General features: G+C 34.9%; 1 protein-coding gene and 1 pseudogene across 1 annotated transcript in view; one reads left to right on the top strand and one right to left on the bottom strand.

The window, feature by feature from the left end:
* RP1 (RP1 axonemal microtubule associated) overlaps positions 1 to 23,251 on the top strand; it is a 375,598-nt gene that overhangs the window by 320,477 nt on the left and 31,870 nt on the right. Inside the window, exon 26 of the mRNA XM_066379053.1 lies at positions 16,240 to 16,456. Within this exon, the coding sequence (XP_066235150.1) occupies positions 16,240 to 16,456 (217 nt within the window). The remainder of the gene's footprint in view (positions 1 to 16,239; positions 16,457 to 23,251) is intronic.
* On the bottom strand, positions 1,846 to 1,914 carry LOC136401813 (small nucleolar RNA U3; annotated as a pseudogene).

Below are 23,251 nucleotides of genomic sequence, written 5' to 3'. Positions count from 1 at the left end.
TCAACTCTAAGAAATGCTATTTTATAAAAATCCATCAGATTTACTTAGAATGAGACTTTTTGTTTAGAATATCATTTATCTCACTACACACTAAGATTCAATAACAATAAGAAATCTCAACATGGCTTGACCAGGAAATGGTGTAATGGATTAGCTTCGACCCAGGATGCTTAAGTCCCAGGTTCCAAACCCTGAGGTCACTGGCTTGAGTGCAGGTTCATCAAGCTTGAGCGTGGGGTCACTATGAGCATAGGATCATAAACATGATCGCATTTTCGCTGGATTGAGCCCAAATATTTCTGGCTTGAAGCCCAAGTTTGCTGACTTGAGCCCAGGGATGCTGGCTTGAGTAAGGGGTCACTGACTCAGCTGGAGTTCCCTCATCAAGGCACATATGAGAGGCAATCAATGAACACTAAAGTGCTGCAACTAAGAGCTGATGCTTCTCATCCATCTCCCTTCCTATGTCTTTCTCAAAAAACTTTCTCAACATGGAAGACCAAGAGTAACAACATACCTGTGATGCAGAAAGACACTAAGAGGAGCTGAGTGCAAACTTCAGGCCCAGCTTCCTTCCAGAAGAGCACCTGTCTGAGGAGAAATGGAAGGCAAGTTATCTGCTGCAGGCAAGTTATCACTGTTGTCTGGCATCAGTGATAGTTGCAACAGCCTGCATTATTCTCTAAACTAGAGGCTTAGGGTACATGCCTACTGGGGACAGCCAGCTACCTGTCTTTGGCCCCATGGAAGTACTTTAAGAGGCAAATGACCATTTGTCAAGGTCTCAGGACAAGGCAGATACTGAAAATCCCAGAAACCGAAGAGCCCGAAGTAAGAGAAGATGGGCAGTGACAGGAGTGCACAGTGTGAGGAGGAATCCAGGAGTGAAGTGTTGGAATTAGGGCAGAGAGAACTCAAGGTCTGATCATTTCTTACTGTGCCTCTTTTGACAGAGATGAGGCAGGGCGTGGGGGAGTATCTGTGACAGGTGACAAGTACCACTAAAGGTCTCAGAAAATAAATAAAAGATTGATGGCCACTCAAAAGTAAAAGAAACCATGGTCTTCAGGAATTCACAAGCAGATTCTAAGGAGAGAATATCCTGAGAAGAAACATCAAAATGACGAGAAAAGCTGGAAATAGCTTTATAAGCCGCCACCACTAATTGTCCTAACAGCATCTCCATTTTCAGCAATCCACAACTCTCACATGTCTCCTAGTGCCTGTATTTTGTCTTCAGTAATACGTACTGCTAAAAAGAACCACCATACATTGATTCCATGTCTGTGAGCAGGAAAACTTAAAAACAGAATTGGTCTGGAATGTCTTTCTGTTATCTAGCATCAGTGATAGTGGCAGAAACATCAAGGGCAGTGCTGATGGACAGAAGAGAGAATATAAAGGGGCTTTCACTGGCTAAGCTGGAAGTACTGACTTCATAGTAGTGATAATAATTATGACAGTTAATTGAAACAAGTGGAGGCTGTGAGAAACCATGAATTAGAAATTATATTCAAAAGAGGAAAGTGAATATAAAATGTTGAAATGTAGTAATGCAAATAAGGGTATATGTAGTGTTATATATTTAATTATTTATTGATTTTAATAAATAAAGTGACATTAATAAATGGGGTTTCTGTAAAAGTCTGTACCATTTAAAATTTTAATAAATTAACTTCTATACAAGACAAACAATCTGCAAATTGTGACAAAAAATTACCCAGAAAATTGCATATTTGATTGTAGGAATGTTAGCAGTTGATATATCACCATGATTTTAGATACTTTTGATGTCATTTACCACAGTATAATTTTTATTACCTGGAATATATAAGAAAGAAATTAGAAAAGTTAATTACTAACAATTTAATTTAACAAACAAACTATAGAAATGATCCCTGAAAGTATAGTCTTAGCAATTTAATTTAAACAATGAGTAAATTCAATCTTTTCTATATTTTGTTAATTGTTTATATCTTCTATAGATGCAAATGTATTAAAATTAAAAACTCCAAATTTATTTTATGTATACCATGAATATATGAGTATTTCTTGTTATTTTAATTATGTATCTGTTTATAAGTACAAAAATGTATGTATTTCTGTGTGGGAAGGATGGAAAAAATAGAGTAATTCAACTAGACCAGGAAGAAGTAGGCATTCCACTAAGGTGAGGAAGGATTGCCTCTGCCCCATGGCCATACACAGTAGCCAAGTAGAGAGGTGGTCGCATGTGCTCCAAAATGGTGAATTAGCCAACTGCCTGGAGGAGAGGACTATACAGACAGAATCATCTCCTAGGAGAGAAGACCTCTACATGGCCTTTCTAATTATAACAAAATGCTTGTAAATATTAACATTAATTTTTTAACATTAATAATTATAGATTCACAGGAAGTTATGGAAATACCCCATGTACTTCCATGTACCCTTCACCTAGTTTTCTCTAATTACTTCATTTTATATATAATTTGATATCAAATCAAGACTTTAGCATTGGTATAATCTGTATGTATAGTTTTATGTCATTTAACCAGGCGCATAGATTCATATAACCACCTCCACAATCAACAGATGTTTAGTGTTATTTCATACCCCAAAATTTCCCTTGTGCTGTCACTTTATAGTCAAAGGCCTCTCCCCACCGATGTACCACCACCATCCCTGGCAAACACTGTTCTTTTTTAAAATCTCTATAATTTTGTTATTTTGAGAATAATAAATAATTGAGATCATACAGTCTGTGGCATTCTGGTAATAGCTCATTTTCCCTATTTACCATAATGCCATTGAGATCCATCCAAATTGTTGCATGTATCAATATCTTATTCTTTTTTTATGGCTGAGTAGTAGTCCATGGTGTGGATATACTGCAGTTTGCATAACAATTCACCTCCTGAGGGACATTTTGGTTGTTCTTAGTTGGGAACTGTTATAAATACATAAGTTAGGACAATTGTGTATAGGCTTTTGTATGGATATAAGTTTTCATTTCTTTGGGTTAAAGGGCAGCATTAAAAAATAAAAAATAAAAAATAAATAAAGGGCAGCAATATAATTGGTGAAAGTTATGAGATTGTATGTTTAATTTTTTTCAGAAAACAACCAATCTTTTTTCCAGGTGGAAATTTATAAGATGTATAAGAGATCTGGTGGCTGGTTTTGTGTTTTTTTTTTTCATCATTGCAGGTATTTGGCATAGCCATTAAATTTTATTTTAACTGTCCTACTAGATGTATAGTGATATCTTTAGCTGTCTTTTTTTTTTTTTTTCATTTTTCTGAAGCTGGAAACAGGGAGAGACAGTCAGAGAGACTCCCGCATGCGCCCGACCGGGATCCACCCGGCACGCCCACCAGGGGTGACGCTCTGCCCACCAGGGGGCGATGCTCTGCCCATCCTGGGCATCGCCATATTACGACCAGAGCCACTCTAGCGCCTGGGGCAGAGGCCAAGGAGCCATCCCCAGCGCCCGGGCCATCTTTGCTCCAATGGAGCCTTGGCTGCGGGAGGGGAAGAGAGAGACAGAGAGGAAAGCGCGGCGGAGGGGTGGAGAAGCAAATGGGCGCTTCTCCTGTGTGCCCTGGCCGGGAATCGAACCGGGGTCCTCCGCACGCTAGGCCGACGCTCTACCGCTGAGCCAACCGGCCAGGGCTTTAGCTGTCTTAATAGATGTATAATGTGCAGTCTTAGTGCACACTTCCCTATTGCAAAGCATCATTTCATGTGCCTATCGCCATCTACATATTCTTTTTGGTGAAATTTTATATCATCTGACCAGTACATTTTCTTTTTAATTTTGAGAAGTTTGTTTTGTTTTTATCTACACATATATATCTATCCACATTCATTATAGAATTTATAGTCTATATATAGAAAATATGGATATATATGAATATATAAACTATATATAGTAGGTATTAGTCCTATTTCAGATATGTGATTTGCAAGTATTTTCTTTCTGTAGCTTGAATTTTCATCCCATTAGTAAGATTTTTTACAAAGCAAAAGTTTTTAATTTTCACAAAATTCAATTCATCATTTTTTTCTTTTATGGATTATGTTTTTTGTATCATGTCTAAGAATTCTGATCCACATGCCTTTTTTATGTTTTATCATTGCATTGATTAGAACTTTCAGGACTATGTTGTGTAAGAATGCTTAAAGCAGATAATTTGCCCTCTTCTCATCTGAGGTAAAAACTTTCAATTTCTCATCATTAAGAGTGTTAGCTACAAGTTTTTTGTCTGTTTTTGTAAATTGTCTTTATCATGTTGATATGTTTATTTTTCTGGATTTTTTTTTACAGTGACAGAGAGAGAGAGAGTCAGAGAGAGGGATAGATAGGGACAGACAGAAAGGAACGGAGAGAGATGAGAAGTATCGATCATTAGTTTTTCGTTGTGACACCTTAGTTGTTCATTGATTGCTTTTTCATATGTGCCTTGACCATGGGGCTGTAGCAGACTGAGTAACCCCTTGCTCAAGTCAGCGACCTTGGGTCCAAGCTGGTGAGCTTTGCTCAAACCAGATGAGCCTGCGCTCAAGCTGGTGACCTAGAGGTCTCAAACCTGGGTCTTCCACATTCCAGTCCGACACTCGATCCACTGCGCCACTGCCTGATCAGGCTGGAAATTTTTATCATGAATGAGTATTGAATTTTTCAAATGTTATTTCTATATCAATTAACATAATCATGTAACTTTCTGTTCTTCAGCTTATCAACATGGTGCATTCAATCGATTTCCAAATGTTGAACCAGACTTTGTACCAGGATAAATCAATCTTGTTCATTATAACTTTATATATGTTGCTAAATTCTATTTGCTAACCTTTTTGTTATGGATTTTTTAAATCTATATTGATGACTCATTTTGGTATGTTGTTTTCTTATTCTTTTTCTTATGTCTTTTATCATTTTTATTTTTAAAATAGAATAAGTTAGGAAAAGTTCTATCATTTTCTATTTTCTAGAAAAGAGTGTGTAGAATCAATATGACTTCTCTCACTATTTGATAGGCTGCTCCAGTGAAACCATCTTTGGGCCTGGAGATTCCTTTGTGCAAATCATAAAATTCAGTTTCTTTACTAATTTTACAGCTAATTGTGCTAGTTTGGGTTTCTTTTGATGAAGTGATCTACTTCATCTAAATGGTTAGTTTATTTGTGTACAATTGTTTGTAGTGTTCGCTGATCTTTTTGATGTCTATAGGACTACTATATAGTAAAATCCCATTTTATTTGTAATTTATTTTCTTCCTTTATTCTTTGTCAGTTTTACTAATGGTTTATCGTATTTATTGATTACTTTAAAAACAGCTTTTTATTTTATTGATTTCTCTATTGTTCTTCTATTATAATTGTATTGATTTCTGACATCTTTATTTCTTTCTTTCTGCTGGTTTGAGTCCATGTTGATCTTCTATTTCTAATTTCTGAAGGTGAAGACTTATATTGTTTGAGTCATTTCTTCTTTTCTAGTGTATGTGTTTGGTGCTATCAGTTTCCTTCTCATAACTGTGTTAACTAAGTTTCTCAAAATTTTTATATTGTATTTTTATTTTCATTCTGTTCACTGCATATTTTATATTTCCCTGAGACTTCTCCTTTGACCCATGGTTTATTTAAAACTACATCATTTAGTTTCTAAATGTTTGAAGACTTCCTTATTATCTTTTTATTGTTGATTTGTAATTTGATTCTGTTGTAGACAGAGAACATATTCTGATGATTGTAATTTTTTAAATTAGTTGAGGATTGTTTTATGACCCAAGATATGGTCCATCTTGACATATGTTCCATGAGTGCTTAAAATGATTGCATATTCTGTAATTGTTGAATGGAATGTTTATTGGATCCTGTTAGTTGATATATTGTTCTATAGTTTTCCTAATTTTCTACCTTGTTGTTTCTTGTTGAGAGAAGATTATTGAAGTCTACAACTATAGATGCAGGTGTGTTTATTTCTCTTTTCATGTCCATCAATTTTTGCCTTATTTATTTGGGTATAGTTATGTGAAAGATGCAGTTAGGAATGTTTGACTAGAAAAAGGCAGCTTAGCATGAGAGCAACTGGTTTGGGCTTGTTACACCCAGAGGAATAATATTTGAGAAAATGTTACTTGAGCAGAATCTTAAAAAGTGAGAACGTTTTGGGCAGGCAAAAAAGGAAGGTAAGGGCATCATGGACAAAAGGAGCACTGCAGTACTTGGAGAATAATGTACATTGCTCTACAGTCAACATACTCTGAATTTTTATTGCCTACTTTGTGGAGGAATGCTTTTTTGCTGATTTACTTTCTAAACCCAGAATTCTATGCATAATTGATGTTGTTATATCTTTAAATTTGGAAATTTATGCACCTACATATTTTTACAATATAGAATTGAGAAGAATATGTGCTTGGCCTGTGGTGGTGCAGTGGATAAAGCATTGACCTGGAATGCTGAGGTCACTGGTTTGAAACCCTGGGTTTGCCTGGTCAAGGCACATATGGGAGTTGATGCTTCCTGCTCCTCCCCCTTCTATTTCTCCCCTCTTGCTCTCTCTCTCTCTATAAATAAATAAATATATAAATCTAAAAAAAGAAAAGAATTTGCATTATGTAGTTATAAATATAATGTTCTCTAAATGTCAATTAGAGTAAATTGGTAGATAGTATTGATAGTCTTCTAAATTCTTATTGATTTAATTGACTTACATCAATTCCTGAGTGAAGAGCACTAACATCTCCAACTACATGATTGTAGGTTTATCTACTTCTCTCTTTTGTTCTGGCAAAGTTTTCTTCCAGTTTTGAAACTGTTATTAGGTGCTATCACACTTAAGATTGTTATATCATTTTGTTGAATTGACTCTTTTGTCCCTCTAAGTGTCTCTTTTTATCTTCATTATTACTCCTTGAAACTGGCATTGCTTAATATTAATATAGGCAATCAGCTTTCTTATGCTTATTGTTTGATTGTTATCTCATATTCCCATTCTTTGCCTTTTAAACTGCCTGTGTCTATATATATTGTATACAACTCTTGTGTATGGTATGTATTAGTTGGGTGGTGGGGTTTTTTTTCAGTTTCGTTCCTTGATCCCTGCCATTTAATTAGAATGTTTAGTCCATTCATTCTTTTATTTTTGATAGAAAATTCACATAAAATCAAATGAGCCATTTTCAAATATATAACTCTCTGGCATTTAGTACATTCACAGTGTTATGCAATCACTACATGTATCTAGTTCCAGAACATTTTCATCACTCTAAAAATAGACTTTGTACCCACTAGCAGTTACTCCCTTTCTTTCTTCTTGCATCCCCAGATTCCAGACAGCTTCTAACAAGCACTAATCAACCTTCTGCATCTTGGATTAACCTCTTCTGGAAATTTCAAACACAATTGACCCTAGATCAATGTGAGAGTTAGGGATGCCCACCCCCACACTGTAAAAAACCATGTATAACCTAATTTGGTTCTCTATGTATAGAGATACCCAACTGCTGATTGAAAATACAGGTTCAGAGTATAAAGGGACTTACACAGTTCAAACTCATATTGTTCAAGGTCAGCTGTAAATAGAACCATACTGTTTGTGGTCTTTGTATCTGGCTTCTTTCATTTAGCATAATGTTTTTGAGATACATCCTTAATAAAGTGTATGTCAATACTTCATTTCTTTTATGAACAAATACTATTTCATTGTTTGTATATACCACAATTTGTTAAGATATATTTATCCAATGATACACATTGGAGTTGTTTCTATCTTTTGATTGCATGAATAATGCTATTATATACATTTATTTACAAGTGTTTGCTTCAACACCTGTTTTCAGTTCTTTTGAGTGTATACCCAGGAATGGAATTATTGGGTCCTGTGTCAATAGTGTTTTTAAATTCATGAGAAACTGCCAAATTGTTTTCCATGGTGACTGAACACTATTGTTGTTTTAAAAGTTCTTCATATATTCTAGATACTACAAACTTGTCAGATAATGAATTGCAAGTATACTTTGTCCTTCCTTGTCTATTTTCCATTGGAATATTTTTTTTAAATATTAAATTCTAGCTCTTTTTTTGGCTTTTTACTTGTGCCTATTGTCTTTTTGTATTTATTAGTGGTTTATGTACACATTATAATATGCATCCTAACATATCAAAACAACATAATAAACTTTAAAAATTACCATTCCATTTATTTCCCTTTCATCCTTTGTGCAATTATTATAAAGTATTTTATTTCTACATATATTAAAACATCTCAAACGTTATATTGGCTCTAAACAGTCAACCTCTTTTTATAAAATATGCTAAAAATAAAAAAAATATTTTGTATTTTATAATCCTCTTATCTTCCCATAAATCTGATATCATAACATTGAAGCCTGAAGGACTCCTCTTTGCATTTCTTGTAGTACAAATTGGCTGGTTACGGATTTTCTTAGCTTTTGTTAGAATGAAAATATATTTATTTGCTTTCATTTTTAAAGAGTTGTATTGCTAAATAAAAAGATCTAGCTTCACAAATTTCATTTTACTTAACATTTTAAAGACAATGTTCCAATGCCTTATGACCCAGCTATTCCATTCTTAGGAATATGGCCTAAGAATCCCAGAACACTAATTCAAAGAGGATATCTATCCCCATGTTTATTGCAGCATTGTTTACAATAGCTAAGATCTGAAAACAGCCCAAGTGTCCGTCCGTGGACAAGTGGATTAAAAAACAATGGTACATATACACAATGGAATAGTACATGGCCATGAAAAATAAGGAAACCTTACCTTTTGCAACAGCATGGATGGACTTGGAGATTATTATGCTAAGTGAAATAAGCCAGGCAGAGAAACGCAATATCCTACGATCTCACATATGTGGAATCTAATGGACACAGTCTGAGTAGCAAAATAGAAACAGTGTTAGGGTCACAAGGAACAGAGGAACAGCTGTCAGAGGGATGAAGAATGAAGGGACAAGATCAAAGAAGGTGAAAGGATTAGCCAAATTATATATACATAATATCAAAAATAAATACAGATAATAGGTCAGCAATTCTCAGAGGGAAAGGGGTATGGAGATTGGGTGGGGCAGAAGGGGAACTGGGAAAGGATAGAGACTTTGCATGGAGCTAGGGAGGCACAATGCAGGTGTTTGAGGGTGTTATATTTTGTGTGACACTTCAAACCATGTAAACATAATAAATTATTTTTAAATTATTAAAAAAATAGCACAAGAAAAATGATTAAAAAAGACATTTGCAATATAATCTTGAAAATTTGAATATAGTCTGCATATTAGATGATATTAATAAATTTCAAGTGTGAGAATAGTAAAAATAAATAAAGACAATGTTCCATTGTACTATCTTTGTGTTATTTCTAAAGAAAAGTTGACTACTGTTATTTTTATTCCCTTACATATAATGTCTCTCTTTTATTTTTTTGGCTGCTTTTAAGATTTCTTATTCTTTTTATCAATTGGACTATGATTCATTTAGGTATAAATTTCTTTATATAAATTTTACTTGGGATTCACTATGATTTCTGAATTTTTTATGATTTTGTAATTTTTTATCAGGCTTGGAAAAATTTGATAAATATTTTAAAAAATACTTCTTTGCCCCATTCTCTCTCTCTTTTCTTTATAGAACTCCAATTACATATCTATTCATTTACTTGATATTGTCTCACAGGTTACTAATACTTTTTAAAATATTTTTGTTTATTTATTTTTCTATTGTATACTTCAGTATGGATGATTTCTATTAATCTTTCTTCCAATGTTTTGACACCTTCTTATTTTGTACCTAGTCTGTTATTAATTCCATTGAATTAATAAAAAGGATAAGAAATCTTAAAAGCAGCCAAAAAAATAAAAGAGAGACATTATATATTAGGTAATAAAAATAATAGTAGTTAACATCTCTTTAGAAATAACACAAAGAGAATACAATGAAACATTATCTTTATTTTTTTATAAATTAATTTTGTTATTATAATTTTTGGATCTTGAAAATCCATTTTTTTTCTTTTTACAATTTTCATTTATATTCTGAAAAGTCCCATATCTTTACTCATTTTATACATAGCTTCCTGTAGATTCTTTGCCATATTTATTATAGCTGTTTTAAAGTCCTTGACTACTAATTTTAACATCGGAGTTGTTTGGGAGTTTTTTTTTATTAACTACTTTTTCTGTTGACTATGAATAACAACTTCTAGTTTTTTCGTATGTCTAATAATATTTTATTATATATATATTAGATCTTGTGAATAATAGTGTAGAGACTCTGGTTCTGTTATAAACCTCTGAAGAATGTTGTATTTTGTTAAATTATAATAGATTATTTTGAATTTGTGGTGGTTTGTTTTTATGTCCAGTTAAGGCAGGTATATTTTGTTGTATGTTCAGCCTGGGAAGAAAAGAGATGTACTATTCATTTCTAATGCATAGCATTTATGGGGATTCAATGGCAAACCCCAGGTATCTACCATGCTCTTAATAACTTGGTGGGACTCAAACTATAAAGTCTCGTATCTGTTGCAAGTAGCAGCTAAAATTCTCACTCAGTTCTGACAGCTTGCTTGCTGTTGTAATTTCCCTATGTTCCTTAAAGTCTTACTATGCATTCACATAGTGCAGTGGTTGTTCTAGGATCTGCCTGGCATTAATATACACATTTTAGGGACTGCCTATTTCTGTTTCTTCTACTCTAGGATTTCCCCTCCCAATTCCCAGCTTTGTTGGCAGTCCCAAATTCAATCTATTCCCTTTCAACAGATTATACTGTAGTAGTTTATTGTTTGAGTTCTACCCTCTCTGCTTTGTAGTATTGGGAATGCCCTCAGGGGCATAAACCATGCAAATATAGATTTTTGCCCACTTTTAAAGTTAAAATATTTTCCCCTATTATTTCAAGGTTAAATCCCTTCTTAATCTGCCTGCTTTAGTTATTTTCTAGTGCCTTCTTGCAGTTTTATATATTTTATCTAGAGTTAGTTATTGTTATTGCTATAGAATTAGAGCTACCATTAATGACATTATAGCTTAAATACAGAATTGATCACAATCTATTTATATTTTTTCAAGATGTATCAAGATTTCTGAGAAAATCTAGAAAAATATTTCTTCTATGTTAGAATAAATAAAAAATATATATTATGTGAGACTGAGTTTAATCTTAATCATACAATTCTTTTATAAAGATATCGAGATTTGTTTCTCAACAGAGTTAATTCATGGTCAAAAACATAGATGGCATAATAAAATAAAAGCTCCTTTTTCATTCATTCATACAGCATTAATTAGATCACAATTATTATTGAATTTTCTTAAAAAAGCAAAAGCAGTTCAAAGTATGACTAAAAATTTTCCTAGTTACAGAGGCTCAGGAATATATCATGAAAAATTATCATAATTTTTCAAATTGCCATGAAATTTTTTATCCGCCAAGATTTGGGTAAAAATCAGAGAGAAAAAAGAAAATACACAACAATTAACAAAAAACAAATAAACAATTAAGTTATTTATGCTACAAATGTTATATCCACTTATTACATGCCAAATGCTGTGTAAATACTAAGTATACAGAAAAGAAGATAGAACCCAGTTCCTCAAAGAGTTAAGAGTTTGGTAAGGGAATTAGTAAATTGTCAGCAACCAAGAAAGACCAAATACTGAAGTTTATTAAGTTTTCTTAATAAAGGGATACTATGGAGTGTAATGTACCCAAAATTCATTTAGAGCTAGTAGTTATCAAATCTTCAGTGGTATAACTCAGAGTAATCAGGTGACTAAGAAGCTCTCACTGTGAAAGTTAATGTCAGAGTTAGAGAATGAAAACTGGGAAAACCTAGTAGAAGCTGAGCTCATTGTGTTCAGTTTTTTTTTTTTTAAAAGATTTTATTTATTCATTTTTAGAGAGAGAGGAGAGAGATAGAGAGAGAGAGAAAGAGAGAAGGATGGAGGAGCAAGAAGCATCAACTCCCACATGTGCCTTGACCAGGCAAGCACAGGGTATGGAACTGGCAATCTCAGCATTCCAGGTTGACAGTTTATCCACTGCGCCACCACAGGTCAGGCTTTTTAAGCTTTTTAAGATTTATAGGGAAAAGGTTTTTGAACTTAGTTTGTGATTGGCATAAAAAATATAAAGATAAGGCATTCTTTAATTTAGGGACTTATATTTAGTTTCAAAAGGAAGTCTGAACATTCTCAGATGTAAAATTACCCCACTTTAAAAAAGTCTAAGCATCATTTCTGCAAGAAAAGTTTATTTTTCAGTTCTTTCAAGAGAAATGACATGGTTGGCAGAAACAGCCAGGGGGCAGGGTCCCTGAAAAAGTACTTACCAATGATAGCCTATAACAAATTATAGGAGTATCTTGCTTCCTGTACAGTGGGCTAATTAACATCAAGAATTTCTACCCAGGGCATGTGTAGAGAAAAAAAAAATCTCTTTTTCATTTTTGTGTTGTGCTATTCAGTGAATTATTTATACTTGTGGTTGTTTTTGTTTGTTTGCTTTAGAGTGGTGTCACTTACTTCCTCTTTAAAATTTACCTTAATCCATTTTATTCATTAGATTATACATATGAGTAAAATCATAGGGTATTTGTCTTTTTCTGACTGGCTTATTTCACTTAACACAGCACTTTCTAGGTCCATCCATGCTCTCACAAAAGGTAGATTTCCTTTTTTATGGACAAGTAGTATTCCATTGTATAAATATACCACAACTTTTTATCTACTTTTCTACTGATAGACAGTTTGCATGGCTTCCAAATCTTGGCTATTGTAAATAATGCTCCAAGAACTATAGGGGTGCATATGTTCTTTCTGTCAAATTAGTATTTTAGGTTTCTTTGGATATAACCCCAGAAGTGGAATTTCTGCATCATAAGGCAGTTAGTTCCATTTTTAATTTTTTGATATAACTCCATACTGCTTTCTCTAGTGACAATAGAGACAGACTCATAGATAACGGGCTGACAGCTACCAAGGGGTATGGTGACACTGGGTAAAAGAGGTAGCGGGATTGAGCAGAAGAGAGAGAAAAAATTATAGACATGGACAATGTGTGGTGATTGCTGAAGAAAAGTGGAGAAGGATATGGGGGAAATAAATGATGATGGACAGAGACTTGATTTTGGGATGAAGGTGAACACATAATACGGTGCATAGAAGATGTGTTGTAAAATTGTGTACCTGAAATCTGTATAATTTGTTAACCGGTGTTAGCTCAATAAATACAATTTTTAAAAGATCACTGATAATAATCCAGAAAAATATTACCTTAAGAATTTTCAGTATTGCTAACATATTAGAACTCAAGTTTCTAGTCTATTCTTCTAGATTTCTTCCTGTGATTTTAAGTCATAATACACCTTTGAAGGGCAAGAAATATGTGAAATAAACTATGCTGTGTGAAATGAGATGTTAAGTTAAATAACCCAGATGGGTTTTCAGTGATCACAAAGCTAACTTGAGCTCCAGTGTGTTCTTTGAAACTATGAAAGCATTCCTGAACAGAGAATACAGACTTTGCACAACATGAAACTTGCTTTTAAAATAGATTTAAGTTTTAAAAAATAACTTATATACCATTTAAGAAAAAATACTGAAATTTTGCATGAAGAGATTTAGTGTCTCCAAGTTAGAACAATCCAACTCAACAGTAATTGCATATGCAAAAATTTCTGGACTAAGATCTGCATCTAAAAGTAGGTACCTTAAATGAAATATTTATTTCATAAACATTTGAATGAATATTCAGATTCACTAGCCATGTTGTTTTTATTGAAAATGCAGACTAATCGTTTATAGTTATATATGTAATCATTCTCTAATATACAACTTTTAGTGTAAAAAGCCATCATCTTTAAAAATGTAAAATATGTATTTTATTGTAGAATTTTAAAAGGGAACGTATATTTTTCAAGTATTTTTCTACTTTAAAAATCTTTTCTGCTGTTTTTTGCATGAATGTTTCCATTTTCATTTACAAAGTAAAATGTTCTTTCTTATGATAATCCTCAAATTGTCTCTTGAATAATCCTCAAATTACTACCTAATTTTCCCAACTATTTCAATCAAGTGAGCTAAAAATGGGGGTGGGGTGGATTATGGTGGGCTGGACACAAAATGTAGTATAAGTCCTCTGGTTATTCTTTTAGAAACCTCTGCCACCTCTTTCCCCTGTTATCTGTCCTGAGACCTGTGTGGGCTGTCTGATCTCCCTTGGTTTATCTGCTCTTCCCATCTGAACACTCAGCTCAGTGCTGGAGGATAAAGGCAGAATAGGAAACTAATGTAGTATATAATTGATAAGTTTTTTATATGATCCCTATAAGAATTTTTAAAAGAAAAATGTTGCTCATTCTGAATAGTGATTAATACAAACACATGTTCTATTGCACTTTGTTTTATTGCACTTCACAAATATTGCATGCTTTACAAACTGAAGCTTTGTATCACCATCAACATTGAGACAAGACTCTCCACTAGTACAAATATATGACTAAAGGCTCAGACAATGGTTAGCATTTTTAGCAGTAAATATTTTTGAAATTAAGGCATGTGCATTGTTTTTGAGACATAATGCTATTACACACTTAACAGACTAAAGTACAGTGTAAATAAACTTTTATATACACTGGGAAAACAAAAACTTTATGTGACTTACCTTATTAAGATACTTGCTGTATTGGATGGCCTGAAATAGAACCTATAATACTCTGAGGTATGCCTGAACTTGAAAATATTTATTGTGTCCAGTATTTAGGTCTTTGGTGAAGTGAAAAGGAGTGTAAAATCGAATTGCTTGTTGCTCATATTACTGATACTGCCGCAACATCAAAGTCACAATGTGATATCAGATGTCAGAAGAGCTTTTACCAAAAAGAAACGGCATTATTTACATTAGCCAAGACATGGAGAAAACCTCTGTCCATCAATATACGAATGGATAAAGAAATTTTGATATGCATATACAATTAAATATTATTCAGGCATGAAAAATTAGGAAATCTAACCATTTGTAACAACATAAACAGAACTTGAAGGCATTACTGAATAATCTCATTTATATGTGGAATTAAAAAAAAAAGATTCCAAAAAGAAACCAAACTCCTAGAAAAGAGATCAGATTTGTTGTTGCCAGAGGTGGAGGGTGGGGGGATGTACACTGGTGAAAGGTGGTCAAAAAGTACAAACTTCCAATTATAAGGTAGGTAAGGACCAGGGATGTAATGTACAACATGATGACTAGCTAATAAATCCTATGAGTTCTCATCACAAAGAGAAAATATTTCTCTTTTATTCTTTTCTTTTTGTTTTATCTGTATGTGAACCATCATGTTGTACACCTTAAACTTGTACAGTGATGTATGTCAATTATTTCCCAGTAAAACCAGAAAAAAAATCACTGTCTTTCCCATACAAAATCACTTTGTTCCAGGGTTATTTGGTTAGCCCGTTTAAATCCAAAAGCATATGTGGTTTCTTTTCCTCAGAATCCGACTATAATGGGAAAATGCAATCTATTATAGACACCAGAAAATTAGATCATATTCTTTAGGTATAACCACTGAAGAAATAATATATATCAATAATTACAATAAAATGTTTATTTTTCAAGGTAATAATAGTGAGTTACTAGAAAAAAATGCTATAGTGAAAATTAACTGGATATTTGTGTGTGTGTGTGTGTGTGTGTGTGCGCGCGCGTGTGTGTGAGACAGAGACAGAGAGAGACAGGAGGAAGAGAGAAAGATGAGAAGTATCAACTCTTCATTGCAACACCTTAGTTGTTCATTGATTGCTTTCTCATATGTGCCTTGACGGGGGGGGGGGGAGGGCTACAGCAGACCTAGTGACCCCTTGCTCGAGCCAGCAACCTTGGGCTCAAGCTGGTGAGCTTTGCTCAAACCAGATGAACCCATGCTCAAGCTAGGGTTCCAACCTGGGTCCTGCGCGTCCCAGTTCGACTCTCTCTCCACTGTGCCACCTTCTCATCAGAAAAAATTAGCTGGATTTTGTCTATTAATTTTTCTATGGTCAATGGATTTGTGCTTTGCCATAAGTAACAGCCTTTCATGGTGTTGCACGTAACTAATTTTAAAGAAATTAGTGAGGAATATGTAGGGGGGAAAGATACTAAGTTCAAAATTGAATATGAATTTTTAATTTGACAAATCAAATCATATATATAGAAAAATATATATTTTTTTCTTTTTGTGTTGCAGATTAATCTTAAAGATATTGGTGAAATCTTTAAAATACGTATTGGGCATAACAACAGTGGAAAAGATCCAAGGTGGTATCTGGAAGAAATTAGACTTCAAAACATAGACATGTGTGAGCTGTTTTGTCTTACTGTTGATTCCTGGATCGCTGAGAATGAAAATGGTGATAGATGGAAAGAAATGCCCATTATGAGAAAAAATAAAACATCTTTACCAGGTATTTAATTTTACTTCATTTGCAATTTATATTAAAATGGAAGTAATTGAAGTGATTTAGAACAGAGAATAGAAACATTATCCAGTAACGAGGCAGATACTAATTATCTATTCTTTGTGGTCCATAAAGTCTCTTGAAACTGTTCATCTTTACCAGTTGTGAGACAACTGCTATAGGTAATATGTAAACTAATAGTGTGGTTACATCCCCCCTGAAAAAACAAACAAACTTTATTTGTGGACACTGAAGTTGGGATTTTATATAAATTTCCATTTATCAAGGAATAATATTCTGCTTTTAATTTTTTCACCATTAAGAAAAGTAAAAAGTGCCCTGGCCGGTTGGCTCAGCGGTAGAGCGTCGGCCTAGCGTGCGGAGGACCCGGGTTCGATTCCTGGCCAGGGCACACAGGAGAAGCGCCCATTTGCTTCTCCACCCCTCCGCCGCGCCTTCCTCTCTGTCTCTCTCTTCCCCTCCCGCAGCCGAGGCTCCATTGGAGCAAAGATGGCCCGGGCGCTGGGGATGGCTCTGTGGCCTCTGCCTCAGGCGCTGGAGTAGCTCTGGTCGCAACATGGCGACGCCCAGGATGGGCAGAGCATCGCCCCCTGGTGGGCAGAGCATCGCCCCTGGTGGGCGTGCCAGGTGGATCCCTGGATCATCCCGGTCGGGCGCATGCGGGAGTCTGTCTGACTGTCTCTCCCTGTTTCCAGCTTCAGAAAAATGCAAAAAAAAAAAAAGAAAAGAAAAGTAGAAAGCATTCTTAGCTCCTATACCATACAAAAACAGGTGCTGACAGATTTGGCTTACAGCTCACAGTTTTGCTACTCTCATTTAGATCGCTTTAGGATTAACACTTGTGTGGTTGTTCAAAGGTGAAAATGTATATACAAGAATGTATGTGTGGCATCAATTTATCTTTCTGTAAATGGTTTGCTAGCCATTTAAATGTGGCTTTCTTCTTGACTACACTATGTTAACAAATATTAGCAATCATTCATTTAGTGGTATCTACATTCTTTTATTCAGTTTTTTGTTTTATTTTGCCTAAAAGTGAACTCACACACTTTGCCTTAATTTTTTCTATTTTATGTATCTGTGGTAATCATATTTTTCGCTTTTACTGTTGTGCTGAAAATGTATACTGATGGCCATTTTGTCCCAAATTAAATGTTTGTGTGTGTATGTGTGTTTTCTCTGTGTCCTAGAATTTTCTATTACATTTGACACTGTTGATCTCTCACTTGAAGAGCCGGAGATTCCTAGAGGCTTTAGAACTAGACACACTTGGCTTTGTAATGTATAATACTTATTTGTGTTACCTTGAGCAAACTACTTAGCATCCTTTACCCAAAAGTATCTCTTATCTATAAAATGAGGATAAAAGTAGTGCCTATGCTGTAGGATTGTTTTGAGTACATGAGATATAAGGCACTTAGTCTTCAGGGTGACACACTTGCAGTACTTTGTTCCTGATACATAATAATCGGGCAATAAGTACTACCTATTACCATCACTGTTATTAAATATCTCTTTAACCCTGACCTCCATCACATGAGAACAACCTAGTTCTTCACTCTTTCCTCCATTAAAAAAAAATTCTATCACTACCTCTTGTTGGCCCTGTTTTCTTGAACATGTGGGTTTAAATGCTTGATTCATCACTGCCTTTCTTTTTTTTTTTTTTTTTTTTTTTTTTTTTTTTTTTCATTCTTCCGAAGCTGGAAACGGGGAGAGACAGTCAGACAGACTCCCGCATGCGCCCGACCGGGATCCACCCGGCACGCCCACCATGGGGCGACGCTCTGCCCACCAGGGGGCGATGCTCTGCCCATCCTGGGCGTCGCCATATTGCGACCAGAGCCACTCTAGCGCCTGGGGCAGAGGCCACAGAGCCATCCCCAGCGCCCGGGCCATCTTTGCTCCAATGGAGCCTTGGCTGCGGGAGGGGAAGAGAGAGACAGAGAGGAAAGCGCGGCGGAGGGGTGGAGAAGCAAATGGGCGCTTCTCCTGTGTGCCCTGGCCGGGAATCGAACCCGGGTCCTCCGCACGCTAGGCCGACGCTCTACCGCTGAGCCAACCGGCCAGGGCCCATCACTGCCTTTCTGAGCCTCTCCCTAATTTTTATTGCTCACTCTACACAGAGAATAACACTTCATCTTCAGCCCTGTCCTCTTTCTTGCTTAGAGCCCTAGTATTCCATTAAGCAATTCACCATCTTATCACATAGTAATCTCTACTCATGATCTATTTAGTCATTCCACACAAATAAAGGTAAAAATATGTATATAAATGGATACCAGGAGACATAAAGATGATTTACATAAGGCTCTTGTTCCCTAGAAGTTGTTCAGTTTTCATGGCTTCAGTTATCATTTTCAGTCTATCATCTTCCCTCTTTCTGCCCTTCCATCAGTTTCTTCTTTTCAGCTTTCCTCAGAAGGCTTGACTTCACAGCTCACTGGTGCTTTGAACCCCACATCCCAAACTATGGATATGGAGAAAAGGGAATCCTCCTACACAGTTGGTAGGGATGAAATTGGTGAAAACACTATGAAAAGGCAGTATGGAATTCCCTTAAAAATTAAAAATAAAGTTTCCATGTGATCCAGCAATACTACTTCTGCGTGTTTATCTAAGGAAAATAAAAACATAGTTCAAAAAGACATATGTACGACCATGTTCATTGCAGCATTATTTACAATAGCTAAGATATGGAAACAATCTAAGAGTTCTTCAATAAATGAAGAATTAAAGAAATCATGGCATATATACACAACAAAATATTATTCAACTGTAAGAAAGAATAAAATCTTGCCATTTACAACATGGATGGATGTCTAGTGCATTATGCTGTGAAATGAGATAAAAAGGCCCTGGCCATTTGGCTTAGTGGTAGAGCGTCAGCCCAGCATGTGGATGTTCTGGGTTTGATTCTCGGTCAGGGCACACAGGAGAAGCGCCCATCTGTTTCTCCAGCCCTCCCCTTCTCATTTCTCTCTCTTTCTTCCCCTTCTGCAGCCGGGGCTCGATTGGAGTGGGTTGCCTCCTGGCGCTAAGGTTGGCTCCATGACATCTACCTCAGGTGCTAAGTGTTCCATGGTGAGGTTGCAAGCATAGCCCTAGATGGGCAGAGCATGGCCTCTTAGCGGGCTGGTAGATCCTGGTTGGGGCGAATGAGGGAATTTGTCTTTCTCCCCTCCTCACACTGAATAAAATGGAAGGAAGGAAGGAAGGAAGGAAGGAAGGAAGGAAGGAAGGAAGGAAGGAAGGGAGTGAGGGAGGGAGGGAGGGAGGGAGGAAGGAAGGAAGGAAGGAAGGAAGGAAGGAAGGAAGGAAGGAAGGAAGGAGGGAAGAAAGGGAGAAAGAAAAGAAAGAAAGGAAGAAGAAGAATTGCAAGTGGGGAGGGTTTGAGGATGGGGAGAAATGGGTGACCTGTCTTTTGTTTTTTTGTTCTTGTTTGAATAAAAAAAATTTAAGAAGACTCAGGAAGTTATATTCTCTGTTATATGAGTCATTTTTTACTGATATAGGCATGTTAGCAATTATAGAGCATACATGAAAAAAAGAGATAATATCCAGCAATTAAAAAAAGAAATTTAAAATTCTATGATCTATTTATACTATTCACCAAGTTGCTAAATCTGTCAAGAATTCATTCTTTCTAAGAATGATGTAAAGAAGAATGTTTAAATTCATGGTACCAATAAAAAACAGAGCAAATCTTAATGTTTTGATGTATTAGTTATTTCTCAATTTATAGTGTTTTTAAAAGCTGCATTATTTTTAAATGAACTTTACTTAAACTCAACTACACAACTATTTTGTATTTCTTCTAATTACCTCCTATTTGATATGTGCATAATTTGTTGTATGCAGAAAAAATGTGAAAAGCAGTTGTATGGGTTTAAAAAAATTTAAGATACAAAAGAAACTTATTGTACTTTAAATGAACTATTGATTTTTGGGGTTCATTTAACTTGAGCAGCAATAAAGCTCAACATGTCTTCTCTGCATCTTTCTTTTCATCCTTTTTCCAGATTTACTAATGAACCTTTATTCATTAGCACCTCCCATTTAAAGGGGTAATTTCTTAAGTGAAGTACACCAACCATTTTTTACAGCAATTTCTGCTACAAAATAATATAATGTAATATACAATATCAAAAGCAAATCTGATCCAGTCTTTTTATTTTATTCCAGTTCTGACAAATCAATCCAACTGCCCCTTTCCCAGACAGAATATTTGCTCATTTACAGAAAAATCATTAAAATAATAAAGTAAAAAAATAATGACACATCAATGTTCAAAATTTAACTAGGGAGAAAACCTACTGGTGAGCAAGGGGCAGAAGTCTGGTCCTGCCTAACATTTCTTTTGGAAAGTCATTCTTGTTGTCACCGACAGGTTCATTTACTCTTTCTGTGAAACCAAGGGAAAATAGAGCAGAATAAAATCATTGAATTGACGCTTCTCTGGTCTGGGGTTAAAAGGAGGAATAAGGAGTTGACCTTCAATATTTTGGTATTGTCTGTCCATTTGTTAAAACATTCTGAAGTGGCCCAGGGAAGAACACAAAGAGAGATATAGGTTTTTTTTTTATCATTATTATTTTAAATGAAGCTATTAATGCTTAGGCTTGCCAAGCTGAGTAGACTTCTAGTGACACACTTAAGTGTTTTATTGATTTACTCTTTTTTAAAATTTTATTTAAAAAATTAAATTTAACAGAATGACCTTGATCAATAAGAGTATATAGGTTTCAGGTGAATATTTCTATAGCATTTGAACTGTTGATTATGTTGCATATCCATCACCCAAAGTCAAATCATTTTCTGTCACCATATATTTGGCCCTCTTTACACCCTTCCCACCATCCCCTCCCTCACCTCCCACCCCTATGTCCCACTTAACCTAGTAACATGTTCACGTTTATCAATGATCATGAGTCTCACTTTTATATCTCACCTATCTGTGAAGTTATACAGTTCTTAGCATTTTCTGATTTACTTATTTTACTCATTATAATGTTCTCAAGGTCCATCCATGTTGTCATAATGGCAATATATCATCATTTCTTACAGCTGAGTAGTATTCCATTGTATATATATACCACTTCTTCTTTATCGAATCCTCTATGTAGGGACACTTTGGTGTTTCCATGTCTTGCCTACTGTGAATAACGCTGTGATGAATATGAGGTGCATGTGTCTTTATGTACCAATGTTTTCAAGTTTTGGGGTAGATACACAGTAGAGAGATTACTGGGTCATATGGTATTCTATTCTTAATTTCGAGGAACCACCATAATTACTTCCATAATGGTTGTACTAATTTGCATTCCCACCAGCAGTGAATGAAGGTTCCTTTTTCTCCACAGCCTTTCTAACACTTATTACCTGACTTGTTGATAATAGCCAATATAACAGGTGTGGGGTGGTATCTCATTGTAGTTTTGATTTGCGTTTCTCAGAGAGCTTGTAAACATGAGCATCTTTTCATATATCTGTTGGCCACTTATGTGTCTTCTTAGGAGAAGGGTCTATTTCAGGACCTCTCCCTACTTTTTAATTGAATTGTTTGCTTGTTTGTTACTGAGCTTTGTAAATTCTTTATATATTTTGGATATAAACTCCTTATCAAAGCTGCTGTTTGCAAATATCACCTCCCATTTACTTGACTGCCTATTTGTTTTGTTGTTAATTTCTTTTGCTGTGCAGAAGCTTTTTAATTTGATAAAATCCCATTAATTTATTTATATTTATGCCTATAATTCCATTGCCTTTGGGTTCAAATTCATAAATTGTTCTCTACTATCAAGGTTCATGAATTTAATGCCTATGTAATCTTCTATGTAATTTATTGTTTCAGGTCATATAATTTTGTCTTTGATCTATTCTGAATTAATTTTTGTGCAGTGGGATAAACTATAGTAAAGCTTCATTTCTTTTTCATGTGGCTTCCAATTTTCCCAAAACCATTTATTGAAGAGGCTTTCTTTTCTCCATTGTGTGTTTTTGGCTTCATTGTCAAAGATTATTTGTCCATATATATTTGGTTTTATTTATGAGCTCTCAATTCTGATCCATTGTTCTGTATTTTGTTTTTCTGACAATACCATTTTGTTTTGATTATTATGGCTCTATAGGATAATTTGAAGTCAAGAGGTGTGATACCTCTGGCTTCATTCTTTTTTCTCAAGATTGCTTTTTCTGCCTGACCCGTGGTGGTGCAGTGGATAAAGCGTCAACCTGGAAACGCTGAGGTTGCCGATTCAAATCCTGGGCTTGCCTGGTCAAGGCACATACGGGGAGTTGATGCTTTCTGCTTCTCTCCCTTCTCTCTCTCTCTCTCCCCTCTCTATAATGAATAAATAAAATCTTTAAAAAATGATTGCTTTTTCTTTTCAAGGTTTTTTATGGTTCCATAGAAACCTGGTGATTTTTTGTTTTATTTCTTTAAAAATGACATTGAGATTTTGATAGTGATTGCATTAAATTTGTATATTGCTTTGAGTAGTATGGAAATTTTAATTATGTTGATTCTTCCTATCCATGAACATGGAATGTTTATTTATAAAGTGATAACTTTACTTTTTCTTTTTCAATGTGGATGCCTTTGTTTCTTTCTTTTGCCTGATTGCTATGGTTAAAACTTTCAGAACTATACTGCTCACAGAAATTAGAGGATATTTCAAAATGAATTGAAGCAATAAAATATCTTCTAATTTTTGTGAGCAGTATGTTGAATAAAAATGGAGAGAGTGTGCATGCAGCCTTGTCTTGTGACTGATTTCA

Source organism: Saccopteryx leptura, chromosome 3 (genome assembly GCF_036850995.1).
Source record: "Saccopteryx leptura isolate mSacLep1 chromosome 3, mSacLep1_pri_phased_curated, whole genome shotgun sequence".
NCBI classification, from domain to species: domain Eukaryota; kingdom Metazoa; phylum Chordata; class Mammalia; order Chiroptera; family Emballonuridae; genus Saccopteryx; species Saccopteryx leptura.
This window is presented reverse-complemented; position numbering and strand designations above follow the sequence as displayed.